Genomic DNA, 19,347 nt, shown 5'->3' on the forward strand with positions numbered 1-19,347 from the left:
CCTCCCACGGGCCGCACGGACCGCACACCCGGAGAGAGCACGCGGCCTCGCCATGAGCAGGGACGGACCGAGGTGACGCCCCATGGCCCCGCATGAATCACGACTCTCGGTCCTCTCCGTGGCTTTGAAATGGCCCAGAGTGAAAGGTGGAAGAGAAAAGCATCCACGCCGGTTTCATAAACACCAAAACGCAGTGGCTAACATGAAAAAAAAGAGCAAACGGATTTCTTGTAGGGAGGGGAAAGTCCGGGATGGGGCAGCGGGTCAGGCCCTGCGAATTCTTCTCATGAATCCCAGCAGACCTCTTGCTTCTGTAAGTTATGTGCATTTATAATTTGATGAAGAAAGCTTTAAATATAGATCGGGTGTTAAATTTCTTTACCACGCCAGTAAAAGAAAAAATTATTTTTTAAAATCAGTTTTGAGAGCCTACCTATGCCATGAAGAATGAGAAACATGTCAACATAGAGGGCATCTCTAGGTTCCTTTTAACCCCACGGCACTTATTAAATTTAATTTTTTTCCTATGAGATATTTAAATCACAACATTTTTAAATAACATGCAATTACTTCACCTACTACGTTTATGCAAGACCAGTAAACGCAGATTCAAAATCGTCCTCGCCAAAGAAACCAGCAGCGTCACACTTTTCCTGACAGCAAAGCAGAGGCCTGTGAGCGCGTTCTCTGGTGCATTTCTCCTCGGTGTGTGGCCTGGACTCAGCCACCTTCGCGAGAGGACCGCGCAGAAATCCCTACCCGAGCCGGCCTCCATCACAGAAGGGTCATCTGATCTGGGGAAAGTCACATTATACAGGGTTTGAACTCAGTTTTTAGTTCCCGTTTTAGGTCTGAATCCTCAGAGAGGGCCGCAGTCTGTGACGCCAGCGGAGGCCGCGGTGAGGCGCGGGTGGACAGCCAGTGCGCGTCCACGAATCCGCCACACGGTCTCGAACTCGCCCACTTGCCGGCCCCGGGGACCCGCCAGGCATCATCCACCCCCACACGGTCCTACTGCGCATGACCAGCAGGTAATGGTGCCTCTTACAGATACACGTCAGCAGAATCGTGTTAGAGCTTCGGCTAAAAATCTTCATGTAAGACACGGACATTTACTGTACGACATAAAGTCACAGTAAAGATTTCACCTCCTGGTTGTGATCGAGTCAGAGCTCTGCCAACCAGCTCTTTCCAGATAGTTGCAAATAAATAAGAACGAATGTTGGTCTTGAAATTTTCAATCGGACGAAGACCAATTTTCTAACTTCTTGGATGCGAGTGGGTCGGGCCAAGGACAGATGGAAGACGTGGTCCCCCGTCTCTCGGAACCTCAGGCACACCTGGGCCATGGAGTCTCGTGACGAGGGGACCGTCAGCATGCAGTCGGTCACGGTGCTGACCGGGGTCTTCCTCTGCAAGGAGACGCCAGAGGAGGCCTTGAGCTGAGGCAAGTTCCGCAGGACGAGAGAAAGAGGACGTGTCCCGACGGACCTGCCAAGCAGGGGTGCCAAGGGGAGGGCAGCCCGCAGGCCAGGCCTGCCTCCGGCAGTGTGTGGGATGAGGCTCAAGCCTGGGGTGGGCTCAGACACACGGGCTAGTTGCACCCAGTGTGATAAGCAAGTGACCATGTCCATCAAGACAGACCTGGGGGCTGTGGGAGTGGACTCTGGCAGGAGAGGGAGAGCCCATTTAGAAAGCGCTAGTAACCCAGTCACACAGCCATGTCTACGCCAATGTTTTCCACATTTTACATGTGAATGAAAATTGTCGTCAGCACAGTAATGGTCCCCAGGAAAGCCCACAGGCCGAGCCCCAAAATGTGAATCTGTCACCTTTCCTGGCAGAGTGACTTTAAATTGATTAAGTCAGGGGTCTCGAGACAGGAGATAATCCTGGACCATCTGCCCCCCCCCCAGTCACTCCCGGCTTTCAAGGTCAGAGTCTGGGAGAGAACTTGGCCCCCGAGCAGGAGGGAGGGGCTTGAGGAAGCGACGCTCCCCTTCGGAGACCGAGGAGGGGCCACAGGCCAAGGAACACAGGTGCCTCTGGGAGCTGGAGAAGACGAGAGAGTGAGCTCTCCCCGGAGCATCCGGAGGAAGGGGATCCCCGGCCGACCCCTGGATCTTGGGCCTGACAGTCACAGGCTGGTCTCCTGACCTCTGACTCCATGAGAATTATGGGCGTTGGTTTCAGCCACCAGGTCTGTGGGGATCCGTGGCAGCGGCCACAGGAAACAGGACTCAGGAGGACACCGTGTAAACTGCGCACATCTAGGCCTTACCCTCAGAAGCTGGAAAGGAACCGAAATGCAGAAAATCAAACACTCCAGCTCCTTGACGGGGAGAGCACAGGTGACGGAGGGACTGAGGTTCGGATTGGGGGGAGCGGGGGGGTCGCGATGCTCTGCTTTCCAACCAGAGGACGGAGCAGTGTGTCCTCCGACAGATGCGGGAGCAGAGCGGGCCTGACGCTGCTGGGAGGCAGAGAGAGGGTCTCAGAGGTGGCACGCCACAGTGCGCTGCGCGGCTGCGCCAGGGCAGGAGGCGAGGAGGACTGCGGGTCCCCAGCGGAGCCCCAGAGGCCCGCTGCACCCACAGACCAGGAGCCGAAGGAGCTGATCAGGCTGTTGGAGGCTCGAGGAGAGAAGAGGCAAGGCCAGGGCAGGCTCCGTCCCCGGGACTGCACACCAGGGCCAGGGGGAGCGAGAAGAGCAGGGCAAGGAAACAGCCTGCAGACTCCCGGGGCCTGGGCGTGGGAAGCGCGTCATCAACCGTGTCGGCCGCGGCGGGCGCTCTGGGCACGTGCAGGAACGACAGAGACATTAACTGGGAAAACTCGGCCCAGGTCAAGTCGGGTCAATAAATCTCCGGGGGCTTCAGTTTCCTCACCTGCTAAATGAGAAGTTGGGGTTAATTTCTAAGAGTTCACTTGCTCTAAAAAATGCTGTGATTCTATGATTTAACAGAAAGATCATTTGCAGCTGATGACACCCACTGAGTAGCAGTCTGAAAACACAGTAGTGACCGTGCCTAGGGTGACCCCTGTGAACGGTTAGATTGACCAGATTATAACATTCTTCAACTACTGGAAAATGTCTAAACTGTAGCCAAGACGTCTTAGTTTGGGGCGTAACTGTCTCCCCTGCTCCACTGAGGGCCTCAGGCTGAGAAACGCAGCTGGTCCTGAATGGGGTCCACTATGAACCTCAGGTCCTCCTCTCTCCCTGTATGGGCAGATCCGTTGTTCCCTGGAAGTTCCCTCTCTGCCTGCTGAGCGTCAGGTCAAAGGCCTCTTGCTCCCTGGCTTCTCCAGAACTGGGAGGAAGCCTGTGTGAATGTGGCTTCACTTTCTGTTTGATTGTGATAAAGGGAGAAAGATACTTGGTTGATAAAATGTGATTCTCTCAGGATTCCTTCCCCTCCAAGTCTGTGGGGACCAGCACTTGCCCACAGGAGGATGGGTCTACCGGCAGCTCAGCAGGGGACAGGCAGGCTTGTCACGACCTCGAGCCCAAGAAACAGGAAAATGAGGGCTTCTCCCCCAAAGTCACAGCTCCGCAGCCAGACGCAAGGACACAGAGAAGAGAAAGGGGTGGCGCTTCTCAAGGATCAGGCTCTGAGAAGTGTGTTTCATTTATTTTCATTTTTTAGAAGATTTTATGTATTTATGTTTACGAGAGAGAGAGAGAACACAGGTGGGGGGGGCAGAGGGAGAAGCAGACTCCTGGCAGAGCAGGGACCCCGATGCGAGGCTCGAACCCAGGACCCAGGATCACGATTGAGCTACAGCAGACGCCTCACTGACTGAGCCACCAGGTGCCCCTAAGAAGTACGTTTTAATCAGAATTACGAACACCCGCATCCCTGTGTCTGCTCCTCTGCTCGCTGACGAAGCGTGAGGCCCAGGTGGCTCGTAGAATAACCCACCCTGAGGGGAAACCGAGAGTCCCCCGTGAGTCGCCGGAGGGGCCGCCTGGTCTCTCTCTGAAACATAAATTAGTAAAAACTGCACGTCGCATGGAGGCAAAGCCCCTTGTGAGCCGCATCTAGCAGCGCCGACTCTATCTTGTCGGCACGACCTCCTGGAAGGAAATTCTCTGCGCGGCAGGGTTAAGAGTAACGTTTTTCCTTTTTGGCTCTCCTATATAGAAGAGACCATTTCTGTTATTAGAAAATAATCACAAATTTAAGGATTCAATTATTGGGTTGTGAGTTTGCACGGTGCTGGGCCAGTGCTGGGCGCCAGACGAAGGCGCCACACGGACGGCCCATGGGCTCCACGTCCCTCCCCCATGAGGAGAGAGAGGACATTTGTGGGACCAGCGTGTCGCCTCCGGCCTCAGGAGAACCAGAACCCGAAGATCGCTTCCGACAGGCCTCACAGCTACAGACACGGCGGGCGCTGGCCTATCGGACCCGAGAGAAAGAAGCCCAGAAAGGAGAAGAGCCAGTGCGGGGTGCGGGGGTGCGGGGGGGGGGACAGCCACGATCTGGGGTCCCCGCCCCGATCTGGGAAGGGCGTGGGTCAGGGATGGGGAAGAAGCACAAACAATACTTACGTTGGACACCGCTCACTTTTTTAAGATTTATTTATTTATTTATTTGAGAGAGGAAAAAAAGAATACCCCATGTGCACGGGGCGGAGGCAGGGGGAGAAGCCCCCGCAGACGCCACGCTAAGCAAGGAGCCCAACTCGGGGCTCGATCTCACTACCCTGAGCTCACGACCTGAGCTAAAACTAGGAGTCAGACGTTTCACCGACAGAGCCCCCCAGCTGCCCCGACACCATTTATGATTAAAAATACATGTGTGGGGGCACCTGGGTGGCTCAGTGGGTTAAGCCTCTGCCTTCGGCTCAGGTCATGATCGAGCCCCGCATCGGGCTCTCTGCTCGGCGGGGAGCCTGCTTCCCTCTCTCTGCCTGCCTCTCTGCCTGCTTGTGATCTCTCTCTGTTAAATAAATAAAATCTTTAAAAAAAAAAATACATGTGTGCCTCTGCTTGGAGGAGGGGGTGTCACAGTTCCTGTCTTTTCCTTTTCATCGTGCGTTTCTATGCTTTCCACTGCTACGCATCGAGAATACGTCAGATGTGTAATCAGGTAACATTCAAGATTATTCTATAAAGATGCTTCGAGGGTCATAAATGGGACTCAACCGTGGTCAGGGTGCCCCAGATTTGCTGAATGAACAAATAAATGAATCACGTACTGTAAACGATCAGTCTCACAAAAGTCCATTTTAAAATGCTGTTTCTGGCCATGCTCAATCCTTTCTCCAGCCGCGGCGGGCGGACACCCCTGAAAACCTGCTCCCACCCTCCAAGACCGCGGACACCCCTGAAAACCTGCTCCCGCCCTCCAAGGCCGCGGACACCCCTGAAAACCTGCTCCCGCCCTCCAAGAGCGCAGACACCCCTGAAAACCTGCTCCCGCCCTCCGAGAGCACCCCAGCTTCTGCTTTCGTCCACATCTCCCTCTCACACGTCCGCTTCGCAAGAGTCCGGGGCTTTCCGTCCTGAACTCGAAACTGTTCCATGTTAACATGTGCCCCAAAAATGGTGAAAAAGTTGTTGTGGGTTTTCTTGCTGTTGTTTTAGTTTGTTTGGCTTTTTTTTTTTTTTTCATTCCACTAGGAAGCACCTTTCTGCACTTGACCTGTGTGGGAGTTTGAGTATAATCATTCACAACTTTTTTTGTAGGATTAACATTTTTCTACAACAATAACTTATATCCCTAATGATTTCTTTTTTTTTTTTTTTTTTAAGATTTTGGTTATTTATTTGACAGAGGAAGAGACAGCGAGAGAGGGAACACAAGCAGGGGGAGTGGGAGAGGGAGAAGCAGGCTCCCCGCCGAGCAGGGACCCGAGGCGGGGCTCCATCCGGTGTGCGGGAGGCACTGATCACACTCATCGTTCATTCCGTTGGTGGTACGCGCGTCGCAGGGATATTCTGAGGTCGCCGAAATTCTTTTACCCAAACCCTAAATTCAGACGCGTGTTCGGGACCATCACAGGACTTGGCCACAGTCACGACTTCCTCCCTCCGGGGCTGCCGTCTCAGCTCCTTTTTCTAAAACAAGACCACTTTTCTCGGAAATGACCGTCGCTCCTGTCCCCGAAGCCTCAGCCTCTGTCTCAGCTTCTGTCTGAGGTGACAGTAAGAGAAATGAAGAGTCACCGAGGCTTAGACCGGGAGTCGTGCCCCGCTGGGGTAAAGCAGGAATGCCTTAGGACGGGGAGAAGCAGGGGCGCGGGGCCGGGCAGTCGGGTATGGCCACGAGAAAGGACAGTGGGACGCAGTGAACTTGTGACAGTCCGTAGGACAGCCAGCAGCCCGGGCCGAGGAAACCACGTGCCGTCAGTGTGTCGGGAGCGGGTGCCCCCGGCCATGGGCACGTCCCGCATCCCTCACAACTCTAGCCCCATCCCGTTTCAGTCGAACCTGTTACTGAATTTTGTCACGCGTTCCTCGCAAATCTGTGTGTATTCCTTGGCCTTTCCCGCTGGAAGGTAAGTCCTCAAAGTCAGGAAGGATTTCGAACATCGTAAGTATCTGTATCCCCAGCACGAAAGGAACAACGCTTGATAGGTTCTAAATATTTAAAAAAAAAAAAAAAAGTGTCTAATAAAGTATTTATCTTTGCCCAAAAAGAGGTGTTGATCTTTGGTCTCAGCAGCCAGAAGGTCATCTCTGAGCCCTTGGAAGGTCATGCTTGATAGAGATATGATTTCCCCGGGGCCTTTGGGCCAGCCAGATGGAAACACTGTGAGGAGTCGCGGGGCTCTGGGTCACACACACCAGCCGGCCCCCCAGCACGGAAGGAGCCTGGGACGGGCCACGTGGAAGCTCGGCCTCCCGGACGGGACGGACCTCGACGAGGCCTTCGGATGCCGAGGCTGGAGCTCCCTCCGCCGACAGTGCTTGACTGGATCCTGCGAACGTCACTCCATCCCTAGTCACAGGACAAAGGAAGCTCCACACGGATTACTTCCCTGGACTCTGTCCCTGCGTCTTCTCCCTCAGTCCAGCCTGTGCTCTTCTATGCTGTTTCTGTAATAAAATGAAACTCTGAACACAATAATGTCCACTGAGTTCTCGGGTCCGTCTAGAGAATCACCCAAACAGGGGATGGTGTTGGAGACCCCTGACTTACCAGTCGGTGTTTGAGAAGAAGTGGTCTTGTGGGGACTGTCACTTCAAACCCCGCCATTAGCTAACCTCGAAGCGACTGACGGGACAATCTAACTGAGTCTTCCATCTGCTTATCCTCAGACGTGAAAGAAAAACTGCAAAGGAAAAGGAGAATTAAAGTGTGTGCTGGGTTGAAGCACAAGCACAATTTGAAGACTCCATTTTCATTTAAATGTAGGAACAGGCATGTGAATAAGCATACATAAAAACTTCTCTTTGAGAACAGAGAAGCTTCCTTAATGAGAAGAACATTGAAGAAATAGTAATAGTGACTGAAAATAGAGTTCCTGGGGATAATAAGATTTAATAAGACAAGATCCCCAAGGGAGAAGCTCCTACAGTGAACCTTCAAAAGACAGGAACTAAAGAACAATTCAGTCTCTTAGAAAGAAGGAAGAGAAATGCGTACTGGGAAAAGAAGCTGAATTTTAAATTCTGTTATTTTTACTTCCCATATTTAAAAACAAAAATACATGATTATTAACATTTGTGTTGTCTAATGAGCTGGGCGATCTATGATTTCGAAGGCATTTGGCACACACTGAAGTCCGCCGTCACGGGGTAGCTCTGAAAGTCTGCCAATGTCTTCAACGTGTTGTGAGGAACACATCTGAGTCACTTGTGTCCCTGAAGAGTTAGCTGCCGGCTTCCTAGGCGTCCTCCTGTGCCGACAGCGGTCGCAGAGATGAGGCAGGTGGCCTCCGGCGACCCTCCCCGGAAGCTGGCCGAAGCTGTCCACAGCGAGGGTGCTGCCAGCGAGTCCCTGTCCACGGAAGGCATCGCCACGGCGGTGCCGGTGGGACACTCCCGCAGTCTGGAGGCTTGGACGACTCCCCAAAGGTCCCTTCTTAGAAAACAGAGAGGCAGGTGAGCCTGCCTGATGCAGAGGCACTCAAGGTGTAGGCCGGGGTCCAGCTGGAGAGGAAAACTCTGGGTCAAATCATCCGAAATCAGGTAAATCAATGACCCTGGTGGGATTCTGGAGACGTGGCCTTTTTATGACACAGAAGGGAACCGTGGCTAACTGGGAGGCAGCAGAGCCGTGCGGTCGAGACCCCCCCGGCTCTGGTTGGACTCGGGGCCGAGAGGATCCTGCTCCTGCCATTTGCTGAACTGTGACCTTGAGCAAAGAACGAACCTCTCTGGGCCTCCACTGCTCCGCGCACAACACGGAGCTTCACACCGACCTCTTCCCTTCGCTGCTGCCTGTGCCCCGCCGTAGCATGGCGAGCGCGTGGAGGGCCGCACACCAGACAAACGTGCAGCAAACCTTAGTAGCTCTTACTGCTGAGACGCTTCTAGGTCTAAAGTCTGGTCTCCGAAGGGAAGACCTCAGAGCACCCTGGATGACGGGCACAGAAGGAAGCTCGATGCCGGGAGCGGAAGGAGTTTTGTCGCCGTCACACGGAGGTCAGCAACGGCAGCTGGAAGTGGCCCCGGCACCCCGGTGCGGCGTGCAGGACTGTACGTGTAGCAGAATCTCAGACACGCGCGACCCCGCGAGGGGCTGTCACCTGCACTTCTCACTCAAGGCGCGGAACACAGGCGTCCCTTTGGTTCCCCCAAATCACACTGCTGCTAAGTGCGGAAACCAGAGGTAGAATGTCTCCAGAGCTCAAACCACACTAAACAGAACCAAGATAAGTGAGGCTGAACAGTGGGTCAGGACCCAGGTGGGTGAGAGTCAATAGTGGGTCAGGGCTGGGGGCGCCTGGGGGCTCAGTGGGTTAAATCCTCTGCCGTCAGCTCAGGTCGTGATCCCAGAGTCCTGGGATGGAGCCCCGCATCGGGCTCTCTGCTCAGCATGGAGCCTGCTTCCCTCTCTCTCTCTGCCTGTCTCTCTGTCTACTTGTGATCTCTGTCTGTCAAATAAATAAATAAAATGTTACCAAAAAAAATCTTAAAAAAAAAATAGTGGGTCATGACCCAGGTGAGTCAGGGTTAAGAACGGGCCAGAACCGAGGTCAAGCATGGTCCACCATGGAAAAGGATGACTGAATTCATCTTGTATCTCATGACCTTGACTTTCTGGTGGAATCTATGCATCTCGGCCAGTCATCAACTTTATTTCTCTCAAGGCCAATGGAGGCTGACAGGTCTAGGTCCTAATCCAGGTCTCGTAGGAGGGAGGGGAAGCTCCTCAACAGAAAATAACACCGGACAAAATAAAAGGACAATCGGAAAGTGGGCATCGTGAGTGAGAAGACTGGGCCACCCAGAGCGTCTTCTGCAATGCCCGGGACCAGGTCTGGGTGCCCACGTGTGAAACGGAGCCACGCAGGAGAGCCTCAGTAAGTGTCCCTCCTCTGGGGCTTCCCCACGAGGCACATGCCAGCTGGAGAAGCCTTTGGTTTCCATCCTGATCTACCCGTGTAAGGACGAGATGTCCAGGCGTATGGAAGCCGCTCAGGCTCCACGGGCAGCGGCCGCCGGCGCGTCCCTGTGCTCCCCAGACGTCCCGGACATCGGCGCTCAGCGAAATGCCGGATGAAATCAAGCTAAACACCATTTCCCCTTTTCAGGGCAAAACAAAACAGAACAAAACTGCAAGGGTTTTTTCCCTCCCCTCTGATCCTCTTTCCCCAAACAAATTTTAGTTTGCTTTTGACTTCACCCTGATGCTGGTTCAGTACTTTTTCTTGCTGAGAAAATGCAGAACTCATACAGAGACCCTGGACAGGAAAAAGCGCATTTCTCTCATTTCGTGGGAAGGAGCCTCTCCGGAGCCCAAGCTCTCGGCGCCCCGCGGCTCTCAGGCGGGATCCAGCGTCGGCGCCGGTGCCATCGCCATTGCCATGCCCGCCGCCAACTGCTCGGCGCCCAGCGCGGCCGTGGAGGTGACCGTGGGCGCGCTGCTCGTGCTGGAGTGCACGCTGGGCCTCCTGGGCAACGCCGTGGCGCTGTGGACCTTCTGCTTTCGCCTGAAGGTGTGGAAGCCCTACGCCGTCTACCTGCTCAACCTGGCTGCCGCTGACCTCCTGCTGACCTTCTGCCAGCCCTTCCACGCCGCCTTCTACCTGAGACGCAAGACCTGGTCCTGGGGACACGCGTCGTGCCAAACCCTGCTCTTCCTGCGCGTCCTCAGCCGCGGGGTGGGCGTCGCCTTCCTCGTGGCCGTGGCTCTGGACCGCTACTTCCGCGTGGTCCACCCTCGGCTGAAGGTCAACCTCCTGTCCCCGCGGGCCGCCTGGGGGGTGTCGGGCTTCGTGTGGCTGCTGCTGCTCGGCCTCACCCACCAGAGCCTGTTCGCCTCGGAGGCTGCGTGCCCCGGTCCGGAGCCCCGGGGAGGTGCGTCCCTGAGGCTGCTCTGGCAGGAAGCCGTGCAGTTTATCCTCCCCTTCGGCCTCATCCTGTTCTGCAACGCTGGGGTCATCAGGACCCTCCGGAGGCGCCTGCGAGAGCCGGGAAGACAGCCCAAGCTGCGGCGGGCCCGGGCGCTGGTGGCGGTGGTCGTGGTCCTGTTTGCACTGTGCTTCCTGCCCAGCTTCCTGGCCTGCGCCCTGGTGGCCGTCTTCCGCGGCACGGGCAGCTGCAGGGTCCTGGGAGTGATGGTGCACGTGTCCGACGTGGCCAACGGCCTCAGCTACCTGCAGAGCGTGCTGAACCCGGTGCTGTACTGCTTCTCCAACCCCGCCTTCAGATGCTCCTACCGCAAGGTCTTCAACACCCTCAGAGGCCGCGGCAGGGAAACCGAGGCCCCGGCGGACATCAGAGACTCCTACTCCTGAGGCCGGCCAGCCCTCCAGGCCTGGGGGCACGGGAAGGGCAGGGATCTGAGCGCTGACGACCAGCGCTGAGGGTTGCGGGAAGAGGAAACTGAGTCCGCGCCCCCAGGAACGGGACCCATGCGTCGGCACCCCTGCGGCCAAGCTTGGACCCATGAGGTCTGCGGGATTTCCTTCGGCTCTCCTGCCCCAGCAGTCGGCAGAGCAGAGAAGCAAGCGGAGCTCCTTTCCAGCCACGACGATGCTGACCTGGAAGCAGGCTGCCGCCGTGCTCTCATGGGAGGGGCTCTCGCGGGTCCGTCACGGGAGCCGGGAGGCTGAGCCGCGCTGCCCTCGCTCTGTCTGGTCTCGGTGAGTCGTCCGCTTTCCCTGTCCCGGGAGTCTGCTCCCCCGGCTGCTGCGCAGACCTGTGATGGCCGGCCCGGGAAAGTGGCCGGCCGGGCTCAAGGCCACGTTGGGGGTGTGCACCTCACTGTGCTCCCTGCTCGGCTCTGGCTGGCACGTAGCGTTTCCAGTTTAGAACACTTCGCTTCGTCTGCCTAGACAGTACATGATGCGAGAGACAGCACAGTCCCCTAATCTATTGTAAGAAACACCTTCCTACTAAATTTCTCAAAACTGCTGCCAGAATGTCTCTCTTGAGGTCTGAATGTCTAAATGCTTTTGAAACTCGCTCGGCTTCCCGGGCTCCGAGAAGGCATCATAGTTAATGCCTCGCGGAGAAATGCACGGTGTGAGGCACCAAACTGCACCTGAATCGGGGCTTTCCACCTGACAGCGGGGCCCACCTGGCACAGAGGGGCCCCCGGGGACCTGCCCAGTCCCGGGAGGCCAGGCAGGGCCTGGGGCCGCCCTGAACCCAGCCCCGGCCACATGATGCCCCACAATGGGAGCTCACGAGGGTGACAACAGTTTGAAAGTCTCCTTTCTGACTGCTTCGTCTCCTTCTCTGTTCAAACCTGGCCCCAGAAGGGACGCCCCAAGATGCTTAGAGGAGGGACAAGGTCTAGTGTGTGAGGAGGCCCAGCCCGTGGCCTTCCAGGACCTGCACTGCCTCGCCCACGCAGACAGACCCCGCCTTTCCCCGGGCCGCCCCATGACCTTGGTAACATCCAGGGTGAAACATGGTGCCTGAGGCCAGAAGAAATGGCAACCCTCCCTTTGGATCGTTCGCCTGCCCGGGAGGCACCTTCTCGGAAGCAAAGTTACGACGCGAGCGGGTCCCTGCCGCTGTGCTCTGCCAACCACGGTCCCCAGAGGGCAGTGAACCCACTCAGCGAGCCTGTCTGCTGCTGGCCGGTGTCAAGTCCCCTCCAGTGGGTGGACGTCAGGCGTCTGGCCTGCATCTGCGGCCGGACAAGCATGCAGGAGCTTCGGATAAAACTCTCTGCCCTCACACTGTCTACATCGCGCCCGTGTTCTTGCCGTGGGCTCAGGGCACGCGCCGGCCCACATGACGCTACTTGTTAAAAATGTAGCATCTAGCGCAACCCTTTCCCACGTCGTGATAAACTCCCCACGGGCTTTCTTTACTCGATCCTCGTAACCTGTCCAGATGTTTCTTAACCGTTTCCCCGAAGATGGACACTGAGAGCTGGTGCCCTCTGCTCGGGGAAATCAGGCTGTGAGGCCACACAGCCCCCCAGAGACCTGGCTGTGGCCCAGCCCACACCAGCCGCCTGAACAGGCTCCCGGCCCAGCGCCAGGCTCTGCAGAACCTTCCCGGCAGGGCTGTCTCTGGGCTCCTTGCCAGGCGAGCCAGCTCTGTCCAGGAGCTTAGCCGTGGGCTGCACTCCCTCCCCCCAATCCCTGCTCATTAGCCGGGCGACGGGGTCTCATCCCAGCAGAGCGCTGGTCCTCCTCTGGGGGACCCAGGATCTCTCAGAACACCCTGAGGCTTTGGCCAAACCCAACTTTCTGACTAGGTCAGTCTGGGGAGTCCCGACACCCCCGGGTTTTTGAGCCCCTTAGTTAACTCCGGGAACGTGTGCCCGGAGCCGTCTGCCCTGGGTGCGTAGCCATGGTCAGGGCCCTTGGGTCAGCTCCCCACTCTGGCACTCCGAGCTTTGAGACCTGGGACAAACCACCCAGCTGCTCTGAACTTCTCTGCTCTGTGAAATGGGGTCACAACACCCGACCTGTGGGACGATTGCGCCGGGTGAGGAAGACCATGTATGAGACGCTGAGCACGGAGCCTGGCGAGCATCAGCCTCCCGTTCGGGTGTGACGCTGCCGTTTTCAGGTGACCGGTCTAGTCCCTCGACTTTCTTTAATCCCCGAGCAGACTGTGTGCCCTTCGGGGACACAGCGGTTTGCCTGTGCACTGCCAACACGGGGCCTGAAGCGGGACAGGCGGTCAGTGACCTGGAGGTCGCACTATTCTGCTAACTCAAAGGTTTGTTAGGATTCTTTCTTTCTGGAATGTCCTTTCCGATCTTCTGTGAGGCTTCTTTCTGCCCCGAGCATGATTCCACACATCTCTGGGAGGAGACAACGTCTCTGCCTGTCGCCAGGTTCCGGGTCCAGTGACCCCACCTCTGGGGACGTTTCCCTGGGATCGTGTCCTGTCACTCTCCTCACAGAAGCCTCAGAAAGTTGTCTTCTTGAAGACATTCAAGGAGGAAGGGGGATCTTGTTCTTCTCCAAACTGTTTTCTCTGAGTAAGGAAATGAGTCAGAAGGCAAGTGTGGGCAGGCAGCACCGATGGGCCCCAGAACCACAGTGATTTTGCTGTCAGGAGCGAGTTTTACTTTCTTTTCTCCTTTGACGCGCTCCTTCTAATGCAGCAGGTGCACAGTCTCGTCTGTGAGTCTGGCAAATCTCAGCGTTGTCTGGAAGGACGGCCAGCAGCCCGAGTTCCAGTCTGAGCGATGGGTTTCTTTCCCTACTCAGAAGGGACTGTCAGTGTTTTCAAATTCTCTCAATGTCATTTTTCCCCCTAAAACCCAGTAGGCCACGGATCCCTTCTTGGCTAAACAGAAGCCCTCCAGGTGTGGGAACATTCGAAGCTCTGTCTTACTCCCTGTCCACCTTTCTGGTCCATTCCCTGAGACGGACCCTTCCTCCAGCCCCGACCACACCCTCCGGCACCCCACACATGACCCGCCCCGCCCCGCCCTGCAGGTCCCGCTGGGGCTGGCACCTGCTTTCCCCTCTGTGTCCCCTCCCTGAAGCTGATCTTTGGGTCCCCAGCACTGGGCACAGGGCCTGGTACACAGCAGACACGGACTATGTTTGTGGAATCAGTAATAAATACATGAACAAATTAACCTGATTTAAAGTTAACAAATTAACTTTCTTAATCATCTAAGAGGTTTTATTAAAATATACTTTGGAATTCTGGATCCAGAGGCAAACTTAAAATATCTTTAAAGGGTATTCTAGGAAGACCCTAATACAGATGAAAACATGACGACTGGAGAAAGCCTGTCCTCTGTACTTCCACGGTCACCTCTGCCACTGATTGAGTCAGACTGTGATTTATTTAGGGCTCGGGATCCTGAACTGCGTATCTCCCTGCAGGTTGGGTCAGCGACTGTCAGAGACTTCTAGAACACACGACCAGTGTTCGTGGACTCCCCGAGACCACCAGCCTTGCACACACACACACACACACACACACACACACACACACCCGTATGCTGTACGTCATGTGAGATTTGCCGTCTTCACCGTCTTGCCGCGGTGCAGGGCAGCAAGGACATTCACCCTGGGGCGCGGCCGTCACCGCTGTCCGTCTCTAGGACGTCACCCTGGGACGCGGCCGTCACCGCTGTCCGTCTCTAGGACGTCACCCTGGGGCGCGGCCGTCACCGCTGTCCGTCTCTAGGACGCGCGGCCGTCACCGCTGTCCGTCTCTAGGACGTCACACCCTGGGGCGCGGCCGTCACCGCTGTCCGTCTCTAGGACGTCACCCTGGGGCGCGGCCGTCACCGCTGTCCGTCTCTAGGACGTCACCCTGGGGCGCGGCCGTCACCGCTGTCCGTCTCTAGGACGTCACCCTGGGGCGCGGCCGTCACCGCTGTCCGTCTCTAGGACGTCACCCTGGGGCGCGGGCCGTCACCGTCACCGCTGTCCGTCTCTAGGACGTCACCCTGGGGCGCGGCCGTCACCGCTGTCCGTCTCTAGGACGTCACCCTGGGGCGCGGCCGTCACCGCTGTCCGTCTCTAGGACGTCACCCTGGGGCGCGGCCGTCACCGCTGTCCGTCTCTAGGACGTCAGGCCGTCACCCTGTCCGTCTCTAGGACGTCACGCGGCCGTCACCGCTGTCCGTCTCTAGGACGTCACCCTGGGGCGCGGCCGTCACCGCTGTCCGTCTCTAGGACGTCACCCTGGGGCGCGGCCGTCACCGCTGTCCGTCTCTAGGACGTCACCCTGGGGCGCGGCCGTCACCGCTCTGCTGCCCCCCACCCCCAGCCTCCATTCCGTCTCTGGGGAGAGCAGGACCCCGAGCAAGCGAGCGGGACGCAGCTCTGTCTTTCTGCTGCTGGCTCCCTTCCCCGGCACTCGTACTCCCAGGCCACAGGGCGGGTTAGATTTCCTTCCTCGCTGCCCTGGACGGGGCGGTCTGCTCATGGGTGCGGCCTGCGTTGCTTCCACCTCTGGGCTGCTGTGACAAGCGGGTGCGCACGTCCCCACCAGACCCGCCTCCAACCCCTCCAAGTGCGTAGGCTCCAGGGCGACCACGGGATCGTGTGTGTCTATCGGCCACTCCCAGAGGATGCGCTGCCGCTGTCCACACGTGGCTTCCCCACTGCACAGTCCCACCTGCACGCTCAGGGTCCCGGCGCCACCCCGTCCGCCCTGACACCTGTTTCTGGGGAGGGGGCCAGAGCTCCAGCCTCCAGGGTGCGGAGCGGATGCGTATCTCTGACCAGAAGAATCCCTGAACCTCAGAGACCAACAGGAAACCCTGCCCCAGGTGCGCGCACGACAGCCAGGTCTGCTCGGGGCTCGCTGGGGGCCTGGGATCTCTCACTAGAACCTTCCCATCAGACGCACCAGCCACAGGACCGCCCCTGTGAATTGGGTCAGAGCGGGCCTCGCCTGGATGGAGGGGCCACAGAGCCCAAGCTCTTCTGCACGCCGCAGCGCTGCTGAGCAGCCCCCAGCACCCGCCCCTTGCCTCAGCTCCCGCAGACGGCCCGCACCTGCTCCCCCTGCGCCCGCGGCATCCGGCTGCTACCCTCCAAGCGCAGCCCCAGAGATGCCCCTCCTGCACGGCCCCGGCGGCTCCAGCTCCCCTCCTTCACAGGGGGGGTGTGAGGGTGTAGACGGTCTACATTGCAGACAAGCGCACGCTGTGCTTCTGTAACACCCCGCGGCCCAAAATAGTAAATGCACCCGCGGAGTAGCAATAATCACCCCTTTCCGTTTGCAAGACCTGGGGGGTCGGCAGGGCTCCCGTTTGCAGCTGAGCAAGCTGGTGCCCCGCGGGGTCGGCAGTGTGGCCGGAGGGCAGGTCAGCGGCGGGCCAGACGGTGACGCGAGCCTGGGCTCCAGGCACGGGTCGCGGGTGATGGTGTTCTGGGACCTTCTCGATCTTATGCCTTCCCCTTGGGCTTTCATCGCTTAGTTGTATTTTGATTTTCCTCCTACCTGGGGGGCGTCCGCTAACCGGCCATCTGGAGGAGAGACAGGATGTTGGCTAAGCACCGTGGGGTCGGTGCCCCCCGCAGCGGGCTCCTGATTCCAGAACATTCCACAGCTGATTCGCCCGCGCAGCTCCATTGTACCCCCTTGTGTCCCCTTGCAAGCTGGCGTCGGTCCCTGCGAGCTGTGGTCCTCCACCGTCCCCAGTGTCCCCCTGCGGACAGGCCCAGATGCACTGAGGCAGCACGGAATTCCCTGCGGGTTCGCTCGGAGAAAGTAGAGAGAGAGAAGGCCGAGCTGGGTAAGGGGAAGACGCCTGGTCCTGGCCCCCCACCCCGAGGCCCTGCACACCCGCTTGTTGCTAACAAAGCTGTATGTGCACCCTGTGGACAAAGGCTCACGAGAGGCCAGCCTGATCCTCGGACCCGGAGGAAACCAAGAGAGGCTTTGAGCGATGAGCTTTGGTCACTAGAGGACAGCGGGAGGCAAGCCCCTGGATTTCTAAGGAATGGACAGGGATGTGCCCCGGGACTGGGCCTGAGGGAGCAGGACACTCCGGGATGAAACTCCAGCTCCTCCTCTTGGGCTGGGCACGTGCAGCCGGGAGCGAGCCTCATGCTGGCGGCTCTCCTGCCTACAGACGGGAGGACAGCCTCCGGGCCCCAACCAAGCCCCTTCCTCCTCTGCCGCTTAGGGCTCCCAGTCCAAGCCTTCTGGAACCTGGAGTCCTTCCCACAGCTGGCCGCCTCATTCCGCCTCCTGCGAGGACCGTGGGAGACAGCAGCATGTCCTCGGAAGGGGAATAAGCTGATTTAGAATTCAATAGTACTAAGACGATGAGGTGAAAAGAAAACTTAGAAACACCAGAGAAGCTAACCAAGCCCGGCTCCACGGCTTCCCTCTCCTGTACTGTGTTCACAAAGTACGCCACAACGTGAAACGGTTTTTTAGTGTCCTAGTCAAGGATAGCAGCAGGAATATTTGGTCCAAACTATATTCTTTTTTATTTTTTTAAAGACTTTGTTTATGTATTTGACAGAGAACGAGGGGGAGAGAGAGGGAGAGCACACAAGCAGGGGGAGCCGCGAGGCAGAGGGAGAAGCAGGCTCCCCGCTGAGCAGGGAGCCCGATGCGGGGCTCGATCCCAGGGCCCGGAGATCCTGACCCGAGCTGAGGGCAGCCGCTTCACCGGATGAGCCCCCCAGGCGCCCCTCCAAACTATATTCTTACTTTTTACGTTAAACTGACTGAATACGGCACAGTGGGCGTTGGGGCACGAGGCTTCCCAGCGTCACGGGTGTCCCAACTACGGCTTCCTTCCCTCCTTCTGTCCGTCTATCCGTCCTTCCGTCCCACAGCCCAGGTGTCCCAGCCTCTCTCCAGCTGGCTGGGGAGATCAAGGGGCGGCATTTCCGAGCTGCCCCACAGGCCCTCCTCCCCAGGAGTGCTCCTGGCCCCAGACGGTGGCCGCGGGAGCACCGGGAATCTTCCCTCTGTCAGTCCATCCGGGGAAGGAGGCAGAATGCTTTCTGCATTTTCGCTCACAAAGGACAGTTGGCCCTGACGGGTCACTCTGAATCCGGGGAACTGAGCCATGACGTTCCTGCCACCGTCCCCACTTGGCGTGGCAGCAGCTTCTGAGAACAAGCACGCGGGGCAGACCGATGCGGGGACGGCCCAGGGGGCAGCCGGGTGCCCCTCAGATCCCGCAGCCCCTGCAGACAGGCTCAGAGCGGGGCCAGCCAGCACGTGTGGCGGGGGACCGTGCGGGGGAGAGGAAGGGAGAAGCAGCAGACCCACACCTCAGAGGGCCCCTGCACAGGCATCACCCCCAGATCTAGCAGCGGGGCTGCCCGTCCAGCACTGCTAAACACGGAAACTGACACAGCCGCGGCTTTGTTTTCAACCTCGGGCCTGAAGCTCCCTCTGCTCTGCGACCAGCACATTCGTGTGATGCTTTTCGGATCCGGCCCGAGCAAGAAAAAGAGCCAAGCCTCCCCACGAGCCTACCCTCATTTCACACCCGCGCGCGAGAGAACCACCAACTCTGAGCTCAGCGCATTTTCAGCTAAAACACACCAAAGCCATATTTAAAAGTTAGAAATATTTCTAAACTTAAAAAACACAGGCAGCAGGGACCCCCGTGAGCCTGAGCGGGAGGCCGGGGTGCGAGCGCAGCGCGTTCTGGAGAAGATGAACGTGTCTCTGGGAAACGATCCGTCCAGGCCGCCGGGAGCGTGGCTCCGGGGAGGGCGTGAGATGTGGGCTCTGGTGGCGAGCGTGCGGGCGGCTCTCAGAGGGAGGAACCCCCAACCCTTTCATGAATCATCGTTCTCATTTTCACTAGACCTCGGGCGCGATCACACTTCTGAGGTTGAAGAACAATGAGTTGCACAACAAACCCGCTAGTAGAATTCATAACCCAGGAACGCTCCTGCGACTGTGTTATCCTACCCACAACACACGAAAAGCTGTTAGAGCTTTTGCTTGATTCCAAAACATGGCTTTTCTTTGACTTCAAAAACCAGCATAAGAAAATTTAAGAGCGAGCTGTCTAGAAACACGCACTGCTTACTTCTGTTATACGAGAGCAAACACTCTGCAGTTAAGGGAAGGAAACTGTGAAAATGGCCCAGTGCCATTCCCTGGAGGCCGTGCGGACTTAGTAATCTCACTGGCTGAGAATTAAATTCCTCACCTGACATTTAAGGGGTCCGGACGATGAAAACGAAGAGGAGGGGCACCTTGGTGGCGCAGGCAGTGAAGCCTCTGCCTTCGGCTCAGGTCATGATCTCAGGGTCCTGGGATCGAATTCCATGTTGGGCTCCCTGCTCAGA

At 57.4% G+C, this 19,347-nt stretch overlaps 1 protein-coding gene across 1 annotated transcript; it reads left to right on the plus strand.

Annotated features, from left to right (window-relative positions):
• The first annotated feature begins 9,655 nt into the window (after positions 1-9,655).
• GPR31 (G protein-coupled receptor 31) lies at positions 9,656-14,329 on the plus strand. The gene has a single exon (XM_013044400.2). It carries the CDS (start codon positions 9,811-9,813, stop codon positions 10,918-10,920), a length of 1,110 nt encoding a protein of 369 aa, XP_012899854.1. The 5' UTR covers positions 9,656-9,810; the 3' UTR covers positions 10,921-14,329.
• Positions 14,330-19,347: the final 5,018 nt, after the last annotated feature.

Source organism: Mustela putorius, unplaced genomic scaffold (assembly GCF_011764305.1).
Source record: "Mustela putorius furo isolate JIRA1106 unplaced genomic scaffold, ASM1176430v1.1 tig00000450_pilon_pilon_pilon, whole genome shotgun sequence".
Lineage (NCBI taxonomy): Eukaryota > Metazoa > Chordata > Mammalia > Carnivora > Mustelidae > Mustela > Mustela putorius.

Bases quoted from the DNA above. Each gene is read 5' to 3' on its own strand.
- GPR31 (XM_013044400.2), top strand. From the start codon at position 9,811: ATGCTGGTTCAGTACTTTTTCTTGCTGAGAAAATGCAGAACTCATACA.